This window comes from Chionomys nivalis, chromosome 7 (genome assembly GCF_950005125.1).
Source record: "Chionomys nivalis chromosome 7, mChiNiv1.1, whole genome shotgun sequence".
NCBI lineage: Eukaryota > Metazoa > Chordata > Mammalia > Rodentia > Cricetidae > Chionomys > Chionomys nivalis.
The window spans coordinates 7,589,793-7,616,253 of record NC_080092.1 but is presented as its reverse complement, the minus strand read 5'-3'; the positions used below and the strand labels follow the sequence as shown (position 1 = coordinate 7,616,253).

The 26,461-nt window shown below is 42.3% G+C and overlaps 1 protein-coding gene across 30 annotated transcripts in view; it reads left to right on the top strand.

The window, feature by feature from the left end:
* Window positions 1–26,461, top strand: part of Rbfox1 (RNA binding fox-1 homolog 1) — a 1,523,799-nt gene that overhangs the window by 1,413,691 nt on the left and 83,647 nt on the right. For all 30 annotated transcript variants that reach the window (XM_057774158.1, XM_057774153.1, XM_057774169.1 and 27 more), the window contains one exon: window positions 8,533–8,586. In XM_057774158.1, the coding sequence (XP_057630141.1) occupies window positions 8,533–8,586 (54 nt within the window). The remainder of the gene's footprint in view (window positions 1–8,532; window positions 8,587–26,461) is intronic.

Sequence of the window (26,461 nt, the reverse complement as noted above, 5' to 3'; positions counted from 1 at the left end):
GTTAGTTATGATTCACATGGTTTAGTTTCTTGCAATTCTAGCAAATTAAGAGGAGAAAAAAGTTCTGTTTATTAATTTTAAAGCCATATATCCTTAATAATTTGTCATTTCCGGAAGTGTAGTTACAGAATTTGGTTCTGGCTTTCAGATTTCTTGGTTGTCAAAGCATTGTGATGGCTGAGCTCCATAGGAAAGTAGCTGTCTGAGTGGGCCATTCTTTCCCAAGCACGTATCCCCGAGCGCCACGGGGCCACGCAAGTCTATGGATATGTGCCACAGACTCCTCTAAGGCAAAGAATTTCTGAGGTTACCAGGAACATTTCCCAGGACTTGTCATTAACAGTGACTGACAGGCAGCTGTGGGTGTCGCTCAGGGGTAAGGGGCTTGCCTAGCTCACACGAGACTCTGGATTCAATCCCCAGTATCATCAGAAAAAAAGGGGCTTTCTGGTTATATGAGCGTTATTAAATATGTTCCCACATTTGGTCATTACTCCTTCTCAAAGTAAGCATCCATAAGGTATAGGGAGGGAGAAGTCTGTTTTTATTTTAATGGGAAAGGTGATTCAGCAGCTAATAGCTCTGGGTTCAGGTTCTAGCACCCATATAAAAGCCAGGTGTGGCTACAGAGCTGTCAGTAAGGACAACTCCATGGAGAGTGGGGGCAGAAGGATCACAGTGCTGGCTGTCCATAAACCTAACTGTAGGTCAGTGAAAGACCCTGTCTTGGGGAGGAAAATGTCCCAGTATTATTGACCAGGACACTCAAAGTCTGCCTCTGGCCCCCTAACATGTACGTATGTATACAGACATAACACTCATATCCATACACACGTATTGAATAAATAAAAAAAATAAGTAAGTAAAAGTGATTCAGGAAGTTAAAGTATAAGAACGTGATAGAATATTACACCCATTAAAATGGGCCGTGTAAAGGTAATCATGGCATTATAATGAGAAAAAAAAATGTGGATAATGAAACCCAGGCCCGTGCTCTGATTTCAACCAATGGTAGTAATTCTGCCAAAATGGTGATGCTGTGTTGGATATCAAAACCCAAAGATACTTTTCTTTGATTTACAGGTTTTAAAAAATAATGTAATTTTATTTTACATAACAGGAAAATGTATGGGATTTCTATTTAATTATATGTGAAGCATAGATTTATTTTAAAACAGAAAACAACCAAGGAGGAAACAAAGCAAGAAATGTTTGGCGAGCGCTCTTGCCGGACTGACTTCCCCTCCCCTCAGAAGAAGCCACTATTACAGGCTGTTGTCTATAATCCCTTTGGCGTTTTCAGACCTAGATACACAATAGATTTGTGTGCATAGTGCTCATAGTTTGATCTACATATTCCTGACATAAATAGCATCATGACATGCATAGCTTTCAATCAGTGCTTATGGAACAATTTGGACATCTTTAGATGCTGATCTGTAAAAATGGAAGGAATTCTTTCTTGTGGCTATATAGCCACAGGTTGATTCAGATCTTCAGCGTTCAATGACATTTCATTAATTTTGTTTCTATTTTTGTATTTTGTATTTTTATAGTTTTTCTTTTTTTTTTTCTGCTAGTGGCAACCAATTTGACTATGTCAGGGTGTTCTTGCATGAAAAGTAATGCTATTAAACAGATATATAATCTCAACGTTACATGGAAAGGACAGAAGGATAATTTATTCTGCTGTCCAGTTTTCCCAGCCTCAGCAACTGGGGGAGCATGCCCTTGAACTGGATAAGCAGTTTCTCTGAGTGTTTAGGATGATTTTCTATTGGGTAAAATTCATAACTCTGCTACTGGCAAGTGTTCACACCAACCTGTATGCAAATGCTGTACATTCAAAATTCATGGCATAGCCTTTGTATGTGTTTGTGTGTGTGCTGCACAGTCGTGGGTATGCTCGCGTGCTCCGTGAAGATGTGAAAGGGTCCAGTGAAAGAGAAGCAAAAGAATGACACAGGAGACTGGGAGGATGGCTCAGTGGGTAAAGTGTTTATGAATGTGGACTGTGGTTCAGGTTCCAAGGACCGCTGGAAATGTCAAGTGGATATGCCTGTTTGACTGTAGTGCCCACATTTGAGAAGTGGTGAGAAGAGGGATTCTTGGAGCAAGCTACATGCTAGGCTAGGAGAATCATGGAGTTCTGGATTTGGTGAGAGACCTTCCTCGTTAAATAAAGTGGAGAGAGATGGAGAAAAATACAGACGCAGTGACATCACCTTCTGGTCTCCATATGAACCTGTACACACAGGTATCCACATACACACAAACACACATATTCATATGCACACTATAAATGCATATCTACAAATGCAAAGCAAAAAACTCAAATATAATTCCATAAGCCATGTAATTTATATACATGTTTTTTAAAGGAAGAAATATTGATCAATTCCATACCCAAGGACTAAATCCAACTCCTATAGGAATTTGAAGCATAATTCAAAGCCCATTCAAAATAGCTGGCATTTCTGTAACACTATGTGTCATGTCTTAGATGAGACATTTCAAAGCCAGTGCCCTAAAACGGAGGCCTGGAAAGAGAGCAGCAGCAGCCAATTTTGAAGAGGCAGAAATGGAGGGCAGAAGTTGTGAAAGGAGCCTTTTCCTTTGTCTATGAGGTATCGCCACTGTCACTAGAATTTTCTACAAATTATAATGGAATCAATTGGGAAAATAAAGACCCTTAAAACCTCAAAGAGGGTGTGGTTTTGTAAGAGGCTATATTAGGGAAGTTCTGCCTCACTGGGGCAAGTTACCCGGCAGAGTGGAGGAAGCTTCACTTTAGTCCATAATTTCAAAGTCCCTGCCAATAGCCTGTGGCCACATGACCTGTGAGACAGAATATGACAAGGACAGAGATCTGACAGAGACCACTCACCATGATAAACAGGAAGCTGCAAAGGGGCCTGGACCGAGGCACTGTGAATAACAGTCACAGGCATGCTCACTGAGGCCAACTTCTTTCAGAAGCCTGCATCTTCCTCCTTTCACCTCCTACCTAAAAGGCCACCATGTAGAGGTTAGCGCTGTCTCTGTCTAATCCACACACTGCCAGCCCGTAACTAGGCCCTTTACACATGAGCCTCTGAGGAGCGTTGTCTAGTCAAACCATCCCAGAATATATGTCAATACCCATGAAGCCATGCTGGAGTTAAAAGTAATCCTTTTGAGGTTTATTTCTTAGTTGAATGACCTACAAGCCATGGAAATAATAATTTTTCCCCAAATTATAAGTTATCCAACTTTGAAACCCGAGTATGGTAATTAAAACTTGGCTGCCAATGTTGTGTTCCTGAGTTCCCCCTGTCATACATCCAGCTGAGATTTCAACAGCCTCAGAGAGGCTGTTGCCTTCAGTGATGCCTCAGACTGACCCCAGTGCATGGAGGAACATGTGAGGGAGCGTGAGAAGGAGCATCTATGGCAGAAGAGTGTGGCTGCGATCAGTGTGGAGGATCTAAGAGGCACCCATGACTTTCTAACATAGATATGATAGAACACCATAGCAGGAGATAGGATGGAAGTTTTGCAAATTCCACCTGTCAGAAAGCCCAGTAAAGGCATAATTAGACTTTCTCTGTTTCTCCCAAAAGCGTGTCTGTGGGAAGGGGTGGGGTGTTGTAGAGGGGTACTGTACTCATTGAATGGCAAAGATTGGGTCTATCTTATGAACTGAGAACTGGATTTAGAGGGATTTCCTAAAAATTGGTAAAGCATGCCTGTTACATAGGATTCTGTTTCCTTAGAAATTTTTACAAGGCTGGGATCAAGTAAAAATATCCAAGACCATGGAGGTGGGCAGCTTAGTCTAATGTGGGCTTTGCTGGTGACTGCTGACATGCATTCGAGCTATAAAAACTCTCCCCACATGGTTCTGTACAGCGGGAGCTGTACCCAAGCATCCCAGGTGTCTGCGATCTACAGAAGTAAAGTAGCACCAGGGTGGGAGCGGGAGATAGTGCCCTGGGCTCGAGTGCTGCTGGCAGATCAACAGTATTTGATTACAGAGAGGCGTCGGTCTGAATTGCCCATCTCATGCTTTCTTTCTGTGCCAAGCTGTGAGAGCAAAGATTCAGATGCTAAATGAAGCTGGCTGAAGGAAACAAAAGAAAAAGCGGAATCTGAGAAACTCAGTCATACTTTTTCCTTATTTAGAGTATTTGATTGTGCTTTTTTAAAATTTATCATTTGGGAGTCTCATACATGTATTTGATATATTCTAGTCACAAACATCCCTAGTCCCTCTCTTAGACTTGCCCCGCCCCAACCTCCTACCAATGCTCCATCTTTGCCATTTTGTTGTCTTTTTGTTTTTGTTTTTGTTTTGCTCTGGGCCACACTGTGCTGTAGCAAGGCCACTTGCTTGGGTATGAGTGTGGAGCTGCCCACGGGAGCCAGAGTAACTCTGCAGTGGTTTCACCGATGAAGACAATGACTTTGTCAGGCCGCCTTGAGCTCCCCTGGACAGGCGGGCCCCTGTCCATTCCCATGTAGGGCTGGATGTTTAAAGGCTTGCTCTGTGCAGCCCCGATGTTAGACCTTCCGGAGAACTGCAGCCACGTCATGCCCACAAAGAGCACTCCACAGCTCCTGTCTTCTTTCTTGGTTTTATAATATACTTCTACCACTGAACTCTAGCACTAGCTTGATAATTTTCAGTTTAACGTGGTCTTATTGAATTGCCCAGCCTGGCCTTGAACTCACTCTGTAATCATCATAAGTTTTGAACTTGAAATCTTCCTGCCTCAGGCTCCCAGACAGCTAGGATGAGGGGCCTGACTGAAACATTTATCTTCTGTTTGTTTACTGGGTAAAGCAAGAGATTTCTCTCTGAGCAGACAAAACAGTCCAGTTTAACAACAGATGGTCACAGCGGGGAGCTTTATTGCTGGCTGACTGTTACTGTCTGGGCAGTCACACATCATAGCCTCTGGTCACCTCTAATAAAGCTATCTGAGGGGATTCCTAACATAAAATTGCCATTTCTTCCAATGTTTCAAGAGAACCAGGAATCCTACACTTTAGGTGAAATCTATATGTTGGCTATTAATACATGTTACTAACCAATAGAAGAAGAAAAATGCCGATTGACTCAAAATAAACAACACACAGTACGTGTGCTCAGTGTATGAATAAGTACTGTATCTGTCCTTTGAATGTTGCCTCCTGCTCTATTTAATCTATGAGGTCTCTGTTTAGAATGTATGCAGGTCCAAAGTTTTATTGCATTCACGATAGCAAGGCTTGTACACCAGGGATCCTGTCCAGCGTTTTTCTAAAGCAGGCTAGCACACAACCCTGGATAAGCTACATTTCAGGGAGGCAGGGAGTCTGATTTGATGCAAGTCCCTGAAGACCCATCTCAGAGGGGTGAATCTCCATGTGCCTGCCTGGGCTTTGCTTCATTGCCTTGTTGGATGGGACCCTGGGAGGCTGGGAGTGGTAGACTTTATCTGCTATTCTCTTTCTTTTGTAAGCCTCATTGTTCGGTTTAATGTCCCTGATGAAAATCTCAGAGTTTGTGAAGCCTGGAGACATACATAAACTGTCGCAGAAATTAAAATTGGGATCATTTTGTCCATCTTCCTGACAGTGCAGGCTTGTATTTCCAGCAAGGTTATCCCTGGGGTCTCTTTCAGGTACTAGAAGGAGCCACAGAAAGAAGTCCATTTGCGTGTGATTTGCATACATTTACATAAGTCTACCTCAGGTCTGTGAGTCTGAGCAAGTCTGCACAGAGGTGACTTTCAAGGGCAGTTCTCATTGCCTTCACTGGAAGATGGTAGTCCCTAAGAGGTCCTTTATTGCACGTAGAACATTTAGCATCTGGAGGGCACAAAGAAACCAAATCCTAGCTGGAAGGAAATAAGACCACTTGGAAAAGCACTTTGTGCCTTCTAAGTTTTACAATAATTCAAAGTCCGTGTTTATGGAATATTTAGTATTAGTCAAATGTTTTCAAGAGTCTAGGACTCATACTTGACAGTCTTACCTAGCTTTACTCTCAATTCCAATGAGGGAGAATGGTAGAGAAAACAAAAGAAGAAAGAGAGAGGAATGAGAGAGAAAGAGAATAGATTCAGATATAGTTAGTACCCATGCAGAAAATTTAACTGAGTGATGAATCACTGAGTGCCCCTAAGAGAAGGCAGGAGTGTGACATTGAGTATCATGTTTCGAGAAGGAATTGGAGACCCAGACAACACCTGGATACTTGAGAAAGATTTGAGAAGAGTTCTCAAAAAAAGGCCGGGAAATCTTTGGATGTCCAGTTTGCCTGGGTGGTTTTATTCCGATTAAAAAGATCAACACTTTATGTCTTAGAGAGATGGAGGCAGTGATGCAAAATGGATGGACCTTGGTCAGATTATGATCTTCTGGGCCAGCACAGTGAGGCTGTGCTTCTACTGAGTCTGGAAAGAGGAGAGCTCTGAACAGAGGAGCAGAGCAAGTGGTTGATGTCTTCCATAACTCTTTGGCCACTGCAAATAGAATGGATGGAGAGGGAAGGAGAATGAATGAGTCTTTCATTTTAAATTGTTTACAGATATTAATTTTTAATCATGTGTGTGCATGTGTGCATATATGTGCATGTGTATATGCGTGTGTGTACTTGTGGATGTGTAGGTAAGTGCATGTAGATACAGATGCTTGCAGGGGTCAGAAGAGGGTTCCAGAGCCCCCTGGAGCTGGAGTTACAGATGGTTGTAAACTTCCAAAAACATGGATGCATGGGAGCTTCTATCCAAGCAGTACACGGGGCTTATCCCTCCAGCCCTAAGTGTGGTTTTTAATTATTGTTATTGCTTTCTTTTGCTTGGTATGACTTGGCTGGCAAGAAATAGATTAAAGAAGGAAGGCACTGTCCCAAGTTTAATGGAGTATTTTTTAAATGGATTGCATATGAGATATGATGGTGAGGTAGCAAAGACTGAGCAGAATTTTGAATGACCAATGGATGGAAGTGCCATTGGCTGAAGGGGAAGACCGGATGAGAATCACGTTTCAGGGCAGAAGGGAGAGTAGAAGATAGCATCCAGTTCAACAAGATTCAGAAAAGAAAAATATTCAAGCTCTCTGCTGGGGAGCGAGAAGCCTCGTTTAGAAGACGGGTCTGAGGTAAGAAGGGATGTGGCATAGTCATAAGGCCCAAATTTGACTTAAACAATCTTTCATGTTCAGTCAGGTTCTCATACACCTCAGTGTCCAAAATCAAGCAGTTCCCTGCCTCAGCTAGACTCAGCTTCCTGAAGGTTATTCAACCTTTCAAAATAGCAGCACCTGCTAGGGTCTGGTGTTCAAACACAGGAGCCCACAAGGACATGTCTCAGTCAAACCATAACAGCATTTAAAAATAAGCCATTTCTGTTTCTCGGGTCCATTTACTACTGAAAGGTATTTAGTGTTTGACCCTTGACCCAAGACACAAGGGCACATAGGGTCACACAGGGTGGGGCTTATTTACGAAAATGCTTTCTTGGCTCCCTTGGAGTACTGAGTTCAATCCCCAGAGCTTCATAAACTAGGTATAGTTTCCCAAACCAACAATCCCAGTATTCACGAGAAAGAGGCAGGAAAGCCAGAAGTTCAAAGCCATCCTAGTTTACATATGAGTTCAAGTCCAGCCCGGGGCACATGAGATTCCTAGGCTACTTAAGACTCTGCCTCAAAAACAATTCTATGACTATTAATCTTTTTAGAGATTTACTTGGAAAATCAGAAACAATCACAGGCTCTGAGGCATAATCGCTCTTTCCTGATGTTGCAGAAACAAACAAACAAAACCAAACAGGTCCATAATGTACTTTCCAATTATGGCTGTTCTTGTGTGTTGTTTTCTTGAGTGAAAGTTTCTAAGGAGCCAGAGTTCATAGTTAAGATGTATTTCCACCAATACCATTTAGCAAGCCAGAGACTACGGTTAATAGCCTGGACAGGGGACTTGAAAGTTATCTTTGATGTTTAACACTGACTAAGGCTCCCCCAGCTCCTGAAAAGATTGGGATGTATTCCACAGCAGATCTCTGCTTATGGGGGTAAACTGCTGGTGTCCCTGCGATTCCCAAACCGCACAGCCATTGGAAGTCTTAGAGGTCACCATCAGGTAGGGTAATCGTCGGAATGCGTTCCCTCAAAGAGTTCTGTTTAGGAAAGCTTGAAATGCCTGTGACATTAATGCAAGAGAGCAAGTGACGGATTATCTAGCTATATTCTATGAAGTAAGGCAAAAACTGAAATTACAATTGTGGATGCGCTGATCTGGTTGAGACTGAAATCTGTCTTCCTCCCAAGGTTCACCTGTAGCCGGTCAGTGATGTTCATTCCATTCATGTGTGATAGCAAAAAACCAAAACCAAAGACCCCAGAATTGGCAAGCAAGTTGGTGCATGTTCAACTTACAAAGGCTTAAAAGTTTCCAGTACAAACGAGTGCACTATCTCACTCTGTTTTCACTGTGATTGCCTCGATGGGGGAGAAGTTCCTGACTCAAGTGTGATGTTATCCTTCTGTGCTTGTTTTAAGGCTGGAAATTAAATCCAGTTGTGGGTGCCGTCTACAGCCCAGACTTCTATGCAGGTAAGGAACTTTGCTTTGCACGCCAAAGTCTTGCTTGATCATTTCTAAATGTGCTTTGCCTGCCCTTACATCCTGGGTTTTGTAGCTTAATCCAAATGAGGAATCACATCCTAACAAGTTTCCAACAATTTTGGGGGGCAAAACCAAGAGTGTTTCCAACTCTGCAGTGATTGTGAGGTAAGCAGAGGGCTCCACCACTCATGACATTTCATATGGGTTCTCCCTAGGAAAGTGTTGGGGTTTTGCACAGCAGTACACTGGACAGACGGGTGGTGGCCCCTTTCTGTTTTAATGCAGTACCCCTGCTGTGCACCTGTTAGCTGTGCATTTCCATCAGAGTTGCTTTCCTCGTTCCTAAGAAAGCAAAGAATTGAGTCAATCATTTTAGCCAAGTGCAAACTGGGAGTTTCCGAGATAGTTTATGTGAAAGTTAGGAAGAAAAATATGACTTAAGTCTTTCTCCATGGGTCAATTGGGCTTAGCATGGTCACTTCTCTCTACTTCGCTCCATGCATATGTCTCTCCTCCCCTATCCCCTGCCTGAGTATCAACTGCCTCTTAGTAGGGAGACCTACCCACTCAGACAACTCAGTGAACAAATCAGGGGGTGAGCCAGAAGCCTCCACAACTAGGATTCTTTACTTTGACATGGCAAGTTAACCTGCCACTGCTTCAGAGGTTTTGTTACAAGGCTGTCTTGAAAATCTAGTATCCTGGAAGACTTTCCTTATGTATGTGGGGAAAGAGCCTTCCTATGGCATGCCTCTTGAACATCACAATTGATAAATAATTTATCTTAGTGGTGAGGTAGATCTTGGTTCACTTCTTCCTCTTGCCCAACTCCTGCCATTTTTCTGAAACTAAACATCACTAACAGAGGATCTGAAAAGATCAGAATTGAACTACTCTTATGCACAAACCAAACTTGGATAAACTTGGGAAGGGGGCATCCATTGCTGAGATTTGTATTTCAGCTATACAGTGTTTGCAGTCCTCTTCCTATGTGAGTTTAGATTAAGTCTAGGGATTGCACCGCCATGCAGCAGCTATGTTCACTGTTATTAGGGAGGGTACACTTGAGTGTAAGGCTCCTCAACAATTCTACTGTGTACCCTACCTCCTGAGAGGATGCACTAGAAAGAGAGGAATGTGGATGAGGAACCAGACAGCCCAAATTCAAACTCTCTTCCCCTGTTTGCCAGATATTGACTCTGGACAAGTTATTAAGCCTCTCTGTAACTCAGTTTCTTCATCTCTCAAGTGGGATTATAGCAGAAGTGCATATGAGTTCAATAGAATATAAGGTAGGGCTGTATGAAGCCCTTACTACTTATTCAGCATCATATCATGTTTGTTGAATAAAAATGAGCAAGTTAATATTTAACCTTTGTGTCATGGTTGGAGCGGGCATATTAATAACTGATACTCCTGAACCCTGAACACACTGTTGGTCTCAAATTGTTTCCAGGACTTGTAAAAGGACTTGTCTGTGAACTCTCAACGTATCTACTTGGGTTGTTAACTTCTGGTCTTAGGGGCAAGACTATTTGTTCAGAAGCAAGATGCACCTTGGAAGGTACTGTGTTTGGGGCTACATCTTCTCCAAAGCTGTAAAAGTACAAAATCTCCTCAAAGATCAGAGAAGATCTGGCTTCCACATACCTTCAGAGACAGCCAGGAATCTGCAGCATCTGACCTAAAGCAGTGGCAGGTTCTCTAGCCTGTGAATGCTTGTGATATGTGCTTGTGTTCACATTATTCTCTCCAGAGACTTGGGGTCCAGAGCAAGAAGCAGAAAGTATTCTCATGGGAGTTTGTCACAGATGTGGACATGATCTGAGAGTCCTATGTAGTTTTCCCTTTATAATGGTTATTTTTGCTCTACTGATCAAGAAAATGTCCACTATCTCCTTTATTTGGGATTCCAGGCCATAGTGAATGCCTGCTGGTGTTGAAGAACACAAAGATAGGCTTAGACTGACTTACATATGCATGCATAAAGGAGTCTGCATTCCTTCAACAGCATCAAACTTAGTTGAAACTGGATCAAAGCCCAGGCTAGGCAGAGAGGTCCCAGGGCTACAAAAGGAGAGCAAGTTTGGAGGGGTAATGAGTACTCAGTACTTTCTGTAGTCTGGCACTAGTCTAAGCACACTCCATACATGATTGTATTAAATCCTTGTTGCAGTTTTGCAAACTAAACACAAAAGTATACAAAGAGTGTACGTCTCCTTTAGGAAAAGTGGGGTTTTTTGTTTGCTTGTTTTTTCAATCTCAAGGGCTGAATCCTTTGTAAGTGGATACCATGACTTTTTATATTTTATGAATATTAAGTCTACATTTCTGTGGCTGTGCCCTGTGGTCATTCCACTGTCCAAACCAGAAAAGTGAGACAAGCCACCTTGTCTCTATCGCCATAGCACCACCACCACAGTTAGGTATGTGAATTGGTTGGGTGAGGACCGTCTTGAAGAAACCTGAGTGACCGATGATGTCATTCGTATCAGGTTTGCTCAGTAAATTAAAGTCTTGGATTTTGTTGTTGTTGTTGTTGTTACTTTGTTTGTGTGTTTGTTTGTTTTCTTAGCAAGGACCCTGGCATAGAAGTGCATACCTGCATCTTAGCACTTGGGAGGCTGAGGCAGGAGAATTGCCTTGAGTTTGAGGGCTTATATACTGAAACCCTGTTTCACAAAAAAAGAAAGAAAGAAAGAGAAAAAGAAAGAAAGAAAAGAAAGGCTGACACATTAGCTCAGTTGGCAAAATGCTGACTTCACACACAAGTGTGAAGTCTGGGTCTGATGACCTATACCTTCCAGCTGCATACCATGCTAGGAGTTTGACAAAGCATCTAAACTTCCTTAGCTACAGAATGAGTCTGGATTTCTCTTGCAGTATGGAGGGTGGCTCATACCAGAAATAAAGACCTTGTCATTGCTTGCTTTGGATTTCATAGGTCATCTCTATGTATGTCCAAGATGGAAAGCCAGACTCATTAGTCATTTCTCAGTCTAAGATGTGTTCGTGACAGATTTCATGACACTCCCACAGCGTAATTATTGATTTTTCTCAAGCTTATGCAGAATGAACCATCAAGCCTCCAATTGTCTCTCAAAATGGGCCATGGAAAGTTCACAGATTTTGTAAATTAAAATCAATATTTTCAATCTCTCCTAAAGGTAATTTTCCTAATTTAGTGGACTTTCCCCTAACATTTATTTTCTCTTTTAATTATAAAATGGCAAGTTATTGATTTTCCTATAGAACCTTCTGATGCCCCCCAGTGCATTTTTATTGCTGATGTCGGATGGAGATGAGGGTGGGGAGGGAGGGCGTACTTCTTAATGAAGACCTTTAATTACTAGCTGAACAGTATTAATTTGCTTTGATAGATTATGACATTTGCACGCACACACATACACACAAGCCTGGGAAGCATTTAGAAAGCCATTTGAAAAGGTTTTTCATTTTAGAGGGTGTATTTTTTTTCTGGTTTCACCTCCAGTCATACTATGAAACCTTTTAAATTCGTTTTGAATGCAAGTGTGCTGAAGCAAATGTACATAAATCTGCATATTCTAGGAACAGATATAAATCTTTTCAAAGACAGGTGGGTGTTTTCATATAAAGCTAAGCAGCATTGATTATTTCCCCAAGTCTAATTATCTTTAGACCCTGTGAGGTTTATTCTCAAGACAAATGATTGATAAGTCAATTAAGGCACAGATGGGTCTTAACGATTTTGACCATTATGTATGGCCACACCATTTTCGGGTTTAAATAAAATTTGGGGTGCTAATAGAAATGGGATATGTGTGGGTATCTGCCCCCATCAGTATTCCTCAAGTTACTGGGTATAATTAGATAGTGCAAGTCTAAGTAAGAATCAGAATAAAGAAGACTCGTGAGGAATTCTTACCATATCCCTGAGCAGAGAGGAGCCTATTTGCCTTTTCTAATAAAATATTTTGAGGTTTGGGGAGATGGCTTAGCTGGTAAAGCACATGCCTCGCATGATGAGGACCTGAGTTCAATCTCCGGAACTCAGGTTAAAAAGTGAGGCATTCTGGCACGTGCCTATCCTCTCAGTCTGGGAAAGGAGAAAAAAAAATGGGTTTCTGGGACCTCACAGCCAGTGACTCTAGCCTACTTCTCAAGCCCCCTGCCCCAGTCTCAAAAAACAAGGTGGCTAGTTCCTGTAGAGCAACACCTATCCTGTTACCTCTGCATGTCCATGCACAGCACCCATTCATGTGTGACACGTGTGCATCCAAACACGCACATCTAAGAAATCCTTATCACTTGAAAATGTAGTGTTTTTTTGTTTACCTATCCAGTAAAGCGGTTGATTCAATATACCTTTAATATCCATAATAAGTGAAGGAAAATAAATAAGAAACAGAAGGCCATTCAATGTTGTCACAGTAGTACTGACAAATGGCCCTGCTCTGATCCTCAATTGCCAGTAAGATCCACAGGACAGAGCTTCCCCACACTGTATATCATATCAGCCAGCTCATTTCTGTGATTAAATATTCCATCAGTGGGGCTAGAAGGTGGCACAGCTTAACAAGATTCAGAAGATGTAGCACTTGAACACACATAACTCACTCCTGTGTTGCAAGAACACCCAGCCTGCAAAGGGAAATTGCAATTTAGCTACATTACTCCAGGAGACACAATCAATAGAGAAAGGAAAGGAACTTCTAGTGAATTGCAGATCAAAGATAGGGTTATGTCTCAAAGATGAGAAAGGTTACCATTAGGAAGAAAGGGGGGGGGGATAAGGAGACATAGATTATGGCAAGTGGAAAGCTAAGATGGTAGAGGAGGGGGAGGGAAGTGGCCCTGTGGGCAATCACTCTCATTAGCAGTATTGTTGAAGGGAAGGATTCTAGGTTGACACACCTAAAAGTATTTGTTGCTTGTTCTGGGGGGGGGGGGGGTAATAAGAAGGTTCTAAAAGAAAGGACCTGCTGGCCTGCAAAGTTCCATCTGAAAGGGGAGCAGGTCTTAAAGCATGCCGATGCTAAGGTCATTGGTAAGATCAAGGACAATAATGAGGGCAGGAGAACCTCACTGACTCCAAAGTAAGATATGAATTTAAGAGATTAGCGTGATCACTGAGGTTGCCTCGACTGGCTATGTCCATACCAGGGAGCCGGGCCCTGTACCATATCACATGGGAACAGGAGATGGGATAGTGGATTGAGATCTCAATGTGAAGTTTAAAAACAGAGAGTTGGGATATAGCACTGTGTGATTGTTTATCTCAAGAGGGCAGGTGTATTTGACCTTGGATTATCTCTATAAGTGTGTGGGTTTTCTAGGAGTGTTTGGCCACTGTGATCTATGATTCATATCAGAACTAGGTTAGAGGAAGATGGCATGGGACTCCTTTCCCACTTGCCCTTCATTGAGCACAGTACATTTAAAAGGATGACCTTTTATGTGCTTTATCATGACTCTTTTTGTAGCTAGCTTTTCCCCTGTATTTTGAACGTTAGCATCTGCAAAATCTAAGACTGTTCAAAGGTCATGGTGTGAAGGTGAATATTTGATTGTCTATTTGACAAGAGAATCACCTTGAAAACAAATGTCAGCACTTGCCTGTGAAGGTGTCTAGACTACAGTAATTGGGATGGAAGAATATAGGGGGCACTGTTCCATGAGTTGAGGTCCCAGACTGGATAAAGGAGAGAATGCAAAATTATCATGATTACTCATTGCGCTTTGCTTGCTAACTGTGGACCCATGTGTCCAGGTCCTGTCATTGTGCCTTCCCCACCTTGATGGACTCTACCCTTGAACTGTGACCCAAATAACTCTTCTGTTAAGCTGCTTTTTTTTCCGGGAATTTTATTAGCATACCATGAAAGGAAACTGGGCTACAGTAGCTGTGTTCCCAGGCACACTTCTTTGTGTTTGAAGATTGCGCCCAGAGTACTTGTGTGTTATAAACCGTGCAATTTAGCATACAACCTGAGCACCTTGCAATATGGTGGTGTATGTTTGCAGGTCTCCACTGCCGCTCCAAGCCCTCCAAGCAATAAATATTTCAACATCCCTCATGGCAGGAATGTTTTGACATCCCCACCCCAAGGAAGGCTTGACTTAGATGCTGAGCTCTGTCCTTAAAGAGAATGTTCTCGCCAGCAGTGACCTTTGGCTCTGGTTTGTTGTGTGTAATTTACACATCGGCTAAATTCAAATGCAGTGCACTTCAGTGAGCTGGAACCGGGGCATCCAGATTTCTGTCCCCAAGCAGAGGATTTTCAGCTGGAAATGTTCCACTTCAGAGACCTTATCTTGTCCATCTGTTTACCTTTGCCTCCTCATTGGGATGAGACTCACTTTGCTTCCTGCCCTCTTCTCCCCGCCCCCCATCTGTCTTATCAGATTTTACTCCATCCTGGTCCACATTTTGGCCTTAATTTTTGATCTGTGTCATTCCCTGGTCCACAGAGGGCCCACAGCTCATCTTTGATGAAGCCTGTCGGGGGTTTTGATCTTCAGATAGGATCAGGACTTGCTGAGATGGTTAAACTAAATGCATTTCTTAAATAAATTTGCTCTTTTTCTGCTGCATGGGAGTCTGTCAAGGCTTGCTCCTCCGAAGGCAAAGGGAGGCAGGACATTTCTGGTTTAAGAACAGCTGTATGGAGGCCACACAGACAGGGTGCCTTTCAGGGATTTTGTTAGGGTTCCACTGTTGGATTAGGCTTCACATGAATGCACAGAACTCCACTGGTGCACCATAGCTGTGCTGGACTCACCATGGAATGACCAAAGAACGAGATCACTGCTAACTTAAAAAAATGCCACCCATCTGTTTCCATTAACTCATTCATCCTGCCCACATATACATAGTATGTGTCCAGTATCCTTTGTATGTGAGCCCAATGTGTGTGATTGTGTAATTGCCACTCTTACCTTATTTGAAATCAGAATCACTCTTTGGTTGTCGGTGGCTGTCTGTTTGAGGCTAGCTGATCAGTGGGCTTGTGGGGATTCTGTCTCCACCTCCCATCTCTCGTTTGGAGCACTGGGTCCAGATTTTATTTGGGCTCTGGGAATTCAAATTTGGGTCCTTATGCTTATGCCTTTTCCTTTGAGCCATCTCTTCATCCTAACCCATTCTTTAGTAAGAAGTTATGAAACAAAGGTCAAACACTTAGCCAAGGTAACAGAGATGAACTATGCTTTCCTTCAAATTCATAAGGGTTTTTGAAGATTGCCAAACTGCATACTCATTGTACAAAAAGATACCGCATGCATATGCACACACACACACACACATCAACAACGTCATGGAGCTTGCACACATACACATAAATACATGCATATGCACATAGTTACCACCACCAACATGGGGCTTCCACTCACATGCCTATGCATACACATGCACACTACTGCTAACAGTCATTGCTCTTGCATTAGGAACTGAAAGGGTGATGCAAATGGGGTCTTTGAGGATAAATAGGAGTTCATCTGACAAAAAAGGTAGAAAAAGTTGACTGCAGAGATGGGAAGGTTGGGAGAGTCCCAGGGTATCCCTCAACCTTTAACTTTAGACTCCATTAAGAAATTCTAATGGAATAAAGAAGACGGAGGGAGTCGATCTTTATCTGTTACCACAGGTGGGAATTTCTGGGCGAAGTTAAGTTCTTTCCAAACGCTGAGGAGTATTGATCTGCTAAGATCAGAGGATGTCTTCACCAGAAATGTTGCTGAAAATACCACAGGCAGGAATATGCATTCTGGAGTGTGTCCTCTGAGGGGTAGGCTGTCATTGAGAGCACGGTCAAAAACAAACACAGGACAGTGTCTGCTGGTCCCGTACGCCTCCATATACACTCAGAGCTGTCTGATGAGGAAGGATGGGGTGGGCAAAGGACATGTCGGGCATGCACGGAGGAACTTGGGAAGAGATTATTAAGAGAGACTGTGAATAGCAGAGGTGGTGAGATGAACGGAACGAGAGTCTACGAATACACACTCTGCTGGGAGATTATGTAATGACTTAAGACGTTCATCGTTTCTCAACTTTAAACATGAAAAAACTAAAAAGAGCAAACGAATCATTTAAAATGTACTATATACATATGAAATTTTAAGACAATATATTAAAAGTTTACTTTTTAAAAGACATGCATAGCCAGGTGTGATTATTTATAAAGGCTGTTACTGTACTGGGGAGATGGCTCAGTGCTTCACAGGCACTAAGTACCTAAGTTTGATCCCCCAAACCCATTCTAAGAAAAACTGAGTTCAATCTGTAGTGCCCACTTTTATAAAAATGACAGTATCAGTGTTTATTTATAATCCCAGCACTGAGGAGGTAAAATCGATTCATGGACTCCCTTGCCAGTCAGTTCTGTCTGCAAGTGAAGTTCCAGGCCAGAGAGAGGCTGTGTCTTCAAAAGAGAATGAGGGATGACACTCAAGACTGTTCCTTGTCCTCTATGCACACACACACGCACAAACACACACACGCACACACACACACACACACACACACAAAATAAAGCCTCATTTCCCCCACCTCTGCTCTTCAGTCCCCTGAATTGAACACTTGATTTAAGCTAGGACCAGAAAGGAAATGACCATAGATCTAGCTTTCTTCCGTCTAAGCCTCTTTCCAGACAAGAGAATTACCAGATACCTCAAACAGAAAGCAGTGAATGTCTTTAGAGCTATTTCTGTTGCATTACCCTTTGGTTATAAAGTATTCAATGCTCTAGATTAGTATGTTTGCTTCCCACATTAAATATTCTTTCCAAAAAGGAATTATAGCTACCCCTATCTGTCCAACTAATTAAGTTGTTGGATAAGTAGACTCAAGTTGGCCAAATATTTTATCATATCCTTTGTGTTAATTACATGTTCTAAAAATTTAAAACAAAACTATTTTATTGCCTTTTAATTTTTAAAAAGTATTTTCTGTATTATGTGTATGTGGGGAAGGTATATGCAACGGAGTACAATAATGGTACTCAGAAACCAGGGGCATCAGATCCCCTAGAGTCAAAACTTTAGTTGGTTGTAGCTGTCCAGTGGTAGCCAGGTGCTGAGAAGCAGGCTCAGGTCCGGGGCCTGGGAAGCAAGCTCAGGTCCAAGGGCTGGGAAGCAGGCTCAAGTCTGGGAGCTGAGAAGCAGGCTCAGGTCCAGAAGCTGGGAACCAGGCTCAGGTCCTCTGCAACTGCAGATGAGCACTAAGCATATCTCCTACTCTTCCCCTTCACTGTCCTTTGAAAACGTCTTTGTGTTGAAGAAGCAGCTCACACATGGCACAATCACACTTGGGTGAACCACATCGCTAGGAGTTAATGTGTTTCTGGAACTTCCTTAGAGCTGTTACAACCCATTACAGGCAAAATATTGGCTTATGAAAAATTAATAAGGCCAGAGGAAAACAGAATTCAGTATCTACATTAGCTATTTACACCAAAAGAAAACAGCCAGAATTAATTATGCCGCATGCAACATTCTAATGGGGTTTTCATTAACTGTATACCATTATGGAAACTAAGCAAGGATTATTCAAAGAATAATGCCAATGGCTGTTATTGTTTCAGAGATTAAATTAGTTAATGGGTTACATATTCAAATCTGATGTAAAGGTTAATCGATGTACAGTAATCATTATATTAAGCCCTTTATCATTCTAAGACATAAACACCCCAATATTACTGATGCTTTCCCTGGGGAAAAAAAAAGAAGCATCTATTTGGGCCTTTCTGATGTTTCTTTGATGTGCATGTGATATGAAGACAATTGGAACCTTGGATGTTATTAATAGTTCTCTGTCATTTTCGAGAATAAATTTTACTACCTGAAATATTACATTTGCTTTTATTCTATAGTGAATACTTAAGTGCTTTCTCCTCTCTCTCTCTCTCTCTCTCTCTCTCTCTCTCTCTCTCTCTCTCTCGTGCATGTATGTGTGCATGTGTGTGTGCTTCTGGGAAGCATATTTAAGTAACTGTTGCAGTTACTTTCTGAGAAAGTCAGAAGTGAAATTTATTTTCTTTTAAGAAGGCAATTCAAGATGTTGGGCTCCTTCAGTCCATAAACTTAGCCGGAGCATCCTAAAACAGAGTTATGGGGTAGCATGTAGAGTTTAAAAAGGGAACACGGGGAGCCTCTCCAAGCAGCTCTTGAGACTCTTCCATGTTTTAGGAACCAGCCATATTCCCAAGGATGTGATGGGGGAGGAAAAGTGGGGAAGAAAAAAGGCAGAACCTCAGGTCACAGCCCTGACCTGCTGGACAGCAGCCAGCATGGAAAACACCAGACAGCACAGCATAGCAGGGTGTGAAATGCATGACCCTGGAGCCCCTTTCTGTGTGGGTGCCCTTGTATCCCTGAAGTCTACACATTAGGAAATAAAAGTGGTTTTCATTGCTTCTGTTGCTGCTCAGTTGCTAGACATCCATTTGGACCCCGTCGAATCATTTCTACTCCACCACCACACCCATTGGCTCACAGATTTGAACGGTGAGTCAAAAAATGTGAAGCAGTTTTTAAAAAAAAAAAAAAAACAGTCCTGTCATCAGGATGACTCAATGAGTCAATGGCTATGAGTCAATAAAACTTTATCGATGGACACTGAAACAAGTTTAAGCCCAACTTACTGATCAACAATGATATCCTGTTAATTCCTTTTCAACTGTGTAAAGCTGAGTCTTAGTGTACAGAACATAATAAAAATTGGTGTAGCCAGATTTACCTGAAGATGATATAATTCACTGGAAATATTTAAACCTCAAATTGAAGAATCTGTTTGAATTCATTTGCACTTAGCTCCACAAATCAATGTGACTGTCAGCAAGATCCTAAATCTCTGTTTCTGTATTATCTGTGAAATGAAATGGGTATAATTATAATTATATCCATATTGTACTTGAGACAGGGTTTCACTAATGTATCCTGTGCCTGTCTAGAATTCATGATCCTCCTGCCTGAGCCTCTCAGGTGTTGAGATTAAAGGTATATGCCACCATGCCTAACTAATAATTCTGATATTACGGGATCTTAAGGGTAGATGACGGTGCAAAGAGGAATTGGAGTTTCTTGATGGTTCCTTGAGAAATTTATGGGTGCTGGGAAACAAGTTCAATTGGTAATGTGGTCTCCAGGCCAAAATGAGTTCTGTAAGACCAGCACTGGGAAGGAAGAAGCAGGAATTCTTTTTTCTTTTAATTTTTTAAATTTATTTCTTTATTAAAGATTTCTGCCTCCTCCCTGCCACCGCTTCCCATTTCCCTCCCCCTGCCCCGATAAAGTCCCCCTCCCTCATCAGCCCAAAGATCAATCAGGTTCCCTCCCCTGTACGAATACCAAGGACCACCCACCTCCATCCAGGTCTATTAAGGTGAGCATCCAAACTGTCTAGGCTCCCACAAAGCCAGTACGTGCAGTAGGATCAAAAAGCAGGAATTCTTGGGTGAGACAGGCATCCAGACCAGCTCCAGACCAGTAAGAGACCCTTTCTGAAAAGTTAAAAACATTCAGCTCTTGGAAGGATGCCCAATGTTGACCTCTGACCTGCACACCCTTGTGCACACAGGTACAGTGTTCATGTACACACACACACACACACAAGAAACTTCTGGAATTATTGTTGTTAATCTTAATCTCATATTGAGTTAAGCCACAGGTAGACTAAAATTTGCTAAGACAGTGAGCTTCTTGAAATTTTATACAAATAATCAGGGAGAAAATTGAAAACAGGTTGTTGGAACTATTCTTGGAACTTCTATGCAATTCCTAAAAATTGTGCCAAATTAAGAAGTAAAAAGAAAGATAAGAAATGATGCATTTCTTTATGAATATTATGAAAATCAAAACTTACAAAAATAAATTAGGTTGAAGGATTATTTACAGAATAGATTTGCTCCAGGGCCCCTTTAAATATGGAAATCTCCCAGTACAATTAAAATGCATTTCGATTTATAAGAATTATATATACACGCAACATTTCCCAGTGACATCTGTGCTCAGAGAAATGGAAATATCCATGTACTGAGAGCTCTGTTGTAGTCCTGCAGAGAATCATATCTCTCGGGCTGGTATAAGAACATTCTGCTTCTGGAAGGCCAGCATACTAGCTATGATAGTGTTAGCTTAATGCTAGTCTGATGTCCAAAAATGTATGTCTTAAAAGCATCCACTGCTCTTTGTGGTCTTGGATTCATTTGTCAATTAGAAACAATCTGTTCTCTTGGAGACTTAATAGTAACAGTCTAAACCTTTGAGTCTAGCAGAAGTTTGGGGCTAGTAAGGTGCCACCTGGCAGGACAAGTTGGCTTTCAAGTCAGGAGAGTGAAGAGACTGTTGTGTGCACTAGCTTGCTGCCACCTCACAAGGCATCACAGACAGGGTAGACAAATAATTATTTTCAAAATTCTGAAGAATAGCAGCAAAAGAGTGAGGTGATGGTGGGTTGGAGGCTTTCTTAGTTTGTGACAATGGCTGCACCTTTGTACATCCATCTGGTCTTCCCTCTCTGCAAGACTAACCAAATTGCCTTTTTTGGAGAGCAGCACTCTTGTACTATGAGGCTCCATCAATATAGCATTGTTTAACTCAACTGTAATATTTGAAGATCATTTCTTGGAATGCCAGGCTCTGAACTCCTGAGACTTAGGACTGGACCACATGGGTTTTGTGACATTCAGTCTCTTCCATAGCAGAGAGGAGTACTATACACCTTTCCCTTGGTGGGAAAACCCACAGGGCCTTCTCAAGGATCATGTAGCTGGCAACTGCCTAGCTGCCCACCTCCACAGTTCACTGAATAAGTGACAGAGACTAGAGGACTCTTCCCCAGGGTGAGAGCAAAGGCAACTATCTATTATGTGTTAAATGGGAAGGACAAAAAGAATATTGCATTTTGTTCAGAGAAGGGCTTGGGGTTCAATCCTTAGAACCTCAGAAACTGGATGTGGTGGCATGTGCCTGTAATCCCCCATTCCCAGCTCTTGAAACCTAGCTGCCTGAAAATCAGGAGTTCTGAGTCATTCTTGGCTACATGGTGAGTTGGAGGATAGCCTCGGCTACATCAGACTGTTTCTCAACAAACAAATATGAGGGGAAAATTTTTAGATCTCTTAAGCCAGGCGGACACTTTTATCCCTCTGTGCATCCCTGTGGTTGCTGTTTGTTGGGTTATGTAAATGGTGAACCTCTGAATTAGAACCCCTTGGGGTGGTGTCCGGAAGGAGACCCAATTTCCCACTACTCCCAGGTTATTTTAGCTCCCCATAATGGATTAGAGTCCAGAGCTGTATACAAAGATGTTGGCCGGTTTCTGCTTCAGCAAAGTGCCCATGTCTCAGTGTCCACAGCTGGGTTATTAACTTAGAATCATTTTCTACATCCAAGCTAATTTTTAAACGTTTTAAAAAAAATCACCCAATAACGATAGAGACGAGAAGCAAACATTTGCATTGATGAAGTAGGTCATCACTGAAGCCAGAGATGCTGCTTCTCCTCCAGAATTGGCATGACTGACAATAGGCTTTTTTGTCTTTAAAAAAACAACACTATTTGGAAGACCCCAGTTCTGTCCTCAGCCTTCAGGGTTTTTGTTTTTAACCACAGTTGTGTGTATCATATTCTCAGCCATGCCATAGTGGAGACGGAAGAACTCTGGCTCTCTGGCCAGCTAGGCTAGGCTACTGGGCATGCTCCAGGCCAGTGAGAGAACTTGCCTCATGTTTTTAAAAAATCATGGTGCATGGTGCCTGAGTATCAGCTTCCAGTATTCCGTGTTATCTCTAGCCTCCACACACACTTGCACGCATGTCAACACAAACACATATACATACATTTTTTTCTTTTTTAATTTTATTTTCTACAATAGATTTTGACCATATTTTTTCCTCTCATAACTCCTCTAGATCCTCAGCATCTCCCTATGCAGCCGAATTCAAAATATTTCTGGTATTAATGAACTATACTAAGCTGTTTCAGTCTTGTCTGCTGCAGACAGCAGAAAGAAAAAAATCATTCTTATGATAATTATAGTTAATGAAAATTGTCCTGAAATAGCTTATTAATTTCATTAATCCCAGTGAATCATACAATTGATCACATAGGTCCAGGTCACTGCTCGGAACCATTTCTTAATTTTTTTTTCTTTTTCTTTTTTTTTTTTTCTTGCTTGTATTTGTCTTTGTCCCTGATCGTATGAGTTTTAAAAAGGATAGTACAACAGTATGATAGGTGTTTTAGAAACACACACACAAACAAGGAGTTCCACAGATAGCTTCTGGAGCTAGGGAGTCACTTGACACATTGTACACACAAATCCCTGTACACTGAACACTGTGTGTTCATCTTTGATGGAGGTGGGGTCTTGTATTAATCTGTTGCTTTCATTAGGTAATTAATAAAGAAACTGCCTAGGCCCATTTGGTAGGCCAACCCTTAGGTGGGTGGAGTAAACAGAACAGAATGCCGGGAGAAAGAAGCCGAGTCAGTGAGTCGCCATGATTCTCCCACTCCAGACAGATGCAGGTTAAGATCTTCCCTGGTAAGCCAGCTCATGGTGCTACACAGAATATTAGAAATGGGTTAGATCAAAATGTAAGAGCTAGCCAATAAGAGACTGGAACTAAGGGCCAGGCAGTGATTAAAAGAATACAGTTTCCGTGTAATTATTTTGGGTAAAGCCATGCAGGCAGCCAGGTGCCGGGGATGCAGCCCCGCCGCTCTAATTATAACACATCTTTTTTTGTTTTGTTTTGTTTTTTTGTTTTTTTGTTTTTGTTTTTCGAGACAGGGTTTCTCTGTAGCTTTGGTGCCTGTCCTGGAACTAGCTCTTGTAGACCAGGCTGGCCTCGAACTCACAGAGATCCGCCTGCCTCTGCCTCCCGAGTGCTGGGATTAAAGGCGTGCACCACCACCGCCTGGCTATTATAACACATCTTACAGCCTCATCTTTTCTCAAAATGACCCAAGGAAGAGAGCCGGCTGAGCTCAGTGAACTTCTTGCGTTCCCTCAGCCCTTGCTTAGTAACAAGCATTTTTACTTATATATTCATTCTCTCTCTCTCTCTCTCTCTCTCTCTCTCTCTCTCTCTCTCACACACACACACACACACACACACACACACACTCACACACGCAACCTAAGGAAAAGGCAGAATAGATGAGTATCTTAGAGATAACCTGAGAGCATATTTGAGCTCCAAGCAAATGAATTTCCAGCAACAAACCCAAAGAAGTAGAAGGCACCTCTCAGAGAGGCTGGCTGGAGAAGGTACTATTTTTAGCAAGGAAAATAAAACTAGATCATGAAAAAGAATGTGTCCTAATTCACCTCTGCTCTTTAGTCCCTGCCCAGGGTCAGAGGTAAAATGATGAGCGTGATTTCCCTGCTTGGGGGCTCTGCAGGGGAACCCATATGTAAATAGGGGATTAGAATGAATATGGTAGGACCATAGAGGGAGTGATTAATTCATTCCTGATGACTAGGACTGCAAGAGTTCACTTTGAAACCCTGCAGAAGGGAGACAGGCAAAGACAACTTTGCAAAGAGCTGCACCATATGCAATTTCTAAATTCATTCCTGTCAGAGGTAGAAGGGCCAATTCCATCTGATTTAACTCAGGATTAGTACAAAGAAGGCATAGAGATCTCCCCTTCCTAACAGCTCACATCAACTGGCAGCAACTGCCAGTGGCCAGGTTCAGAAGGAATCTGGACACTCCGGGATGAATAGGTGATCTTAGAGCTGATTAGTGATGTCTGCCCTGGCTGCAGTGTGGTTACATAGGAGTATAATTTGAACCCATTGTTACTCTTCAATGAGTTTAATAAGTTCAAAGAGTTTAATAAGCCCGGGAAGATCATGTGTAGGAACAGATATGGGCACCCTGTGGCTCCAGATGCTGGTCCTCAGTGTTTGCCGCGGTCTCTGTTAGCTGTTGGAGGAAGACGGAAGACAGAGGACAGAATTCAAGGAACTCTGCAAGGCTGTGTATATGCTGTATTGAGAAGTGCTTCCAACGATTTTGTAAACAGTCTTTATAGGGCTGCTTGTACCTCTATTAGCTACTTGACCTACTTTTTAAAACAAACATGCATTAGCCAGCCCTCTCCCTGAGAAGCACGGAGGCTGCCCCATTCCTCTCGGTTGCTTTGTTTTTATTGGATCCAGAGCTTTCCTTTAAAGCAGAGGTCACGAAGTGGGAAGAGAACTCTCTAGAAGTGCTTTGCAAATTAAATTAGAGGATGTTCTTAGGTAAAATAAAACCCAGGTCTTATGACCAAGCATAGATTGTGTTTTACAAAAGGTCAAAATCATTGCATAAAGATTGTTCCGTTTTGTTCCGTTTTACTACTAAGGGAGTTCAAAGACATGATTCTAGGTTGGCGGTGTCTCAGGGCCCACAACTCGAGAAGAGTGAGAGAGCTTCATTAAGCCCTGCCGGGGTTTAGTTTTCAATTCCGAATCTGTGTTGGGTCTCAGTGGAATTCTACAGACTGCACTGAGGATATTGAAACTTGACCCGGGAGCTTTAATAGCAGATACTGAAATGGCCTTCAGCTGTGTTTTGGCTAAAATTAGATGATTTCCCTTTTTTGTAATTTCGGCACACCCTCCCCCAAGAAACTTCAGGTCTTGCCGTAAAGGTGGAATTTTCGCCAGGAATGCATAGGAAAGAGTGGTGGGAATTGTCTCAATATCTATCCACCAGGATCTTCACGTTGGAGATTCAGAATCATAGCTATTTCTGTGTCCTATAGTAACCTACATTTCTCTGTACGATTTTTAGCAATGAGCAAAAACAGATGAGATCCCCCCCCACACGGCAAGCGCTTTACAGAGGGCTTGTTACCGGGACAACTGCCTGTCCTGCTGTGTAGTTCACCCCCCAGTGACGGACTCTAGAGCTCACTCCTCCTCACTGGTGGTTATTTGCTCTTCATTCCCTTGCCAGTCACCTATTGCAACCAGAAATGTGTATGGAAGGTGAGCTAGACCATGGCCTATCTCTTGCACGACGGTAAATTCAATGAAGTAGGCAAAGTTGAATTCAATTCAGCAGAAGTTGATCATGACAAGGGCCCACCCAAGTTCTTAAAGTACTGACTCTCAAGCCTCCAGTTGGGTTCATTTTAATGCCATGACTATTTTGAGTGCAAAGGAAAAGGAGGGGTGGATGGCTCTTCTCCAAGAACAAACATAAGACAGGTGTGATGTATTTGAGCTCCTTCTCTGAGTGACAGGAATAGCATTAATAAAGACAGTGACATGCAGAGGAAGAGATGGGTTTTGGCTTTAACAAAACCTTTGTTTTGCATACCAGGAAGATAGCTTAGTTGGTGAAACACATGCCATAAAAGCATGAGAGACACTTAGGTCAGATCCCCAGGACCCACATCAAAAGCTCAGTGGACTTCCGGTCAGCCTACCTGAATTAGTTATCTCAGGTTCCGTAAGCGACCTCATCAAAATAAAACAAAAACAAAAAGATGGAGAGCAAGAGAAGATACTTGATGTAGATTGCTGCCCCACCCACAGCTTTATTTTAACCAGAGAAGCACAGGGAGAAGATGTGCTTGGGATTTAGAGGAAAATTGTTAGAATCTCTCCAATGTATCATGTCTCATAATACAGCATGAAGAGGTTGAACGGTACACAGGCCAGGCAGGAGCATCAGCTTTATTGTCTCTGGAACCAAATGACTCTTGGGAGTTTTGACTACATGTCTGTTGGCCTTGGTAGCGTGGAGGACAGGATGATAGACCTCTTCCACAGCATGGCCTTGCTCCTAAAGTGTGCCCTGAGATAGACATCTTTCATGGAAGATAATATTCGACATCTTTCATGGAAGATAATATTCATCTGCAGTATTAA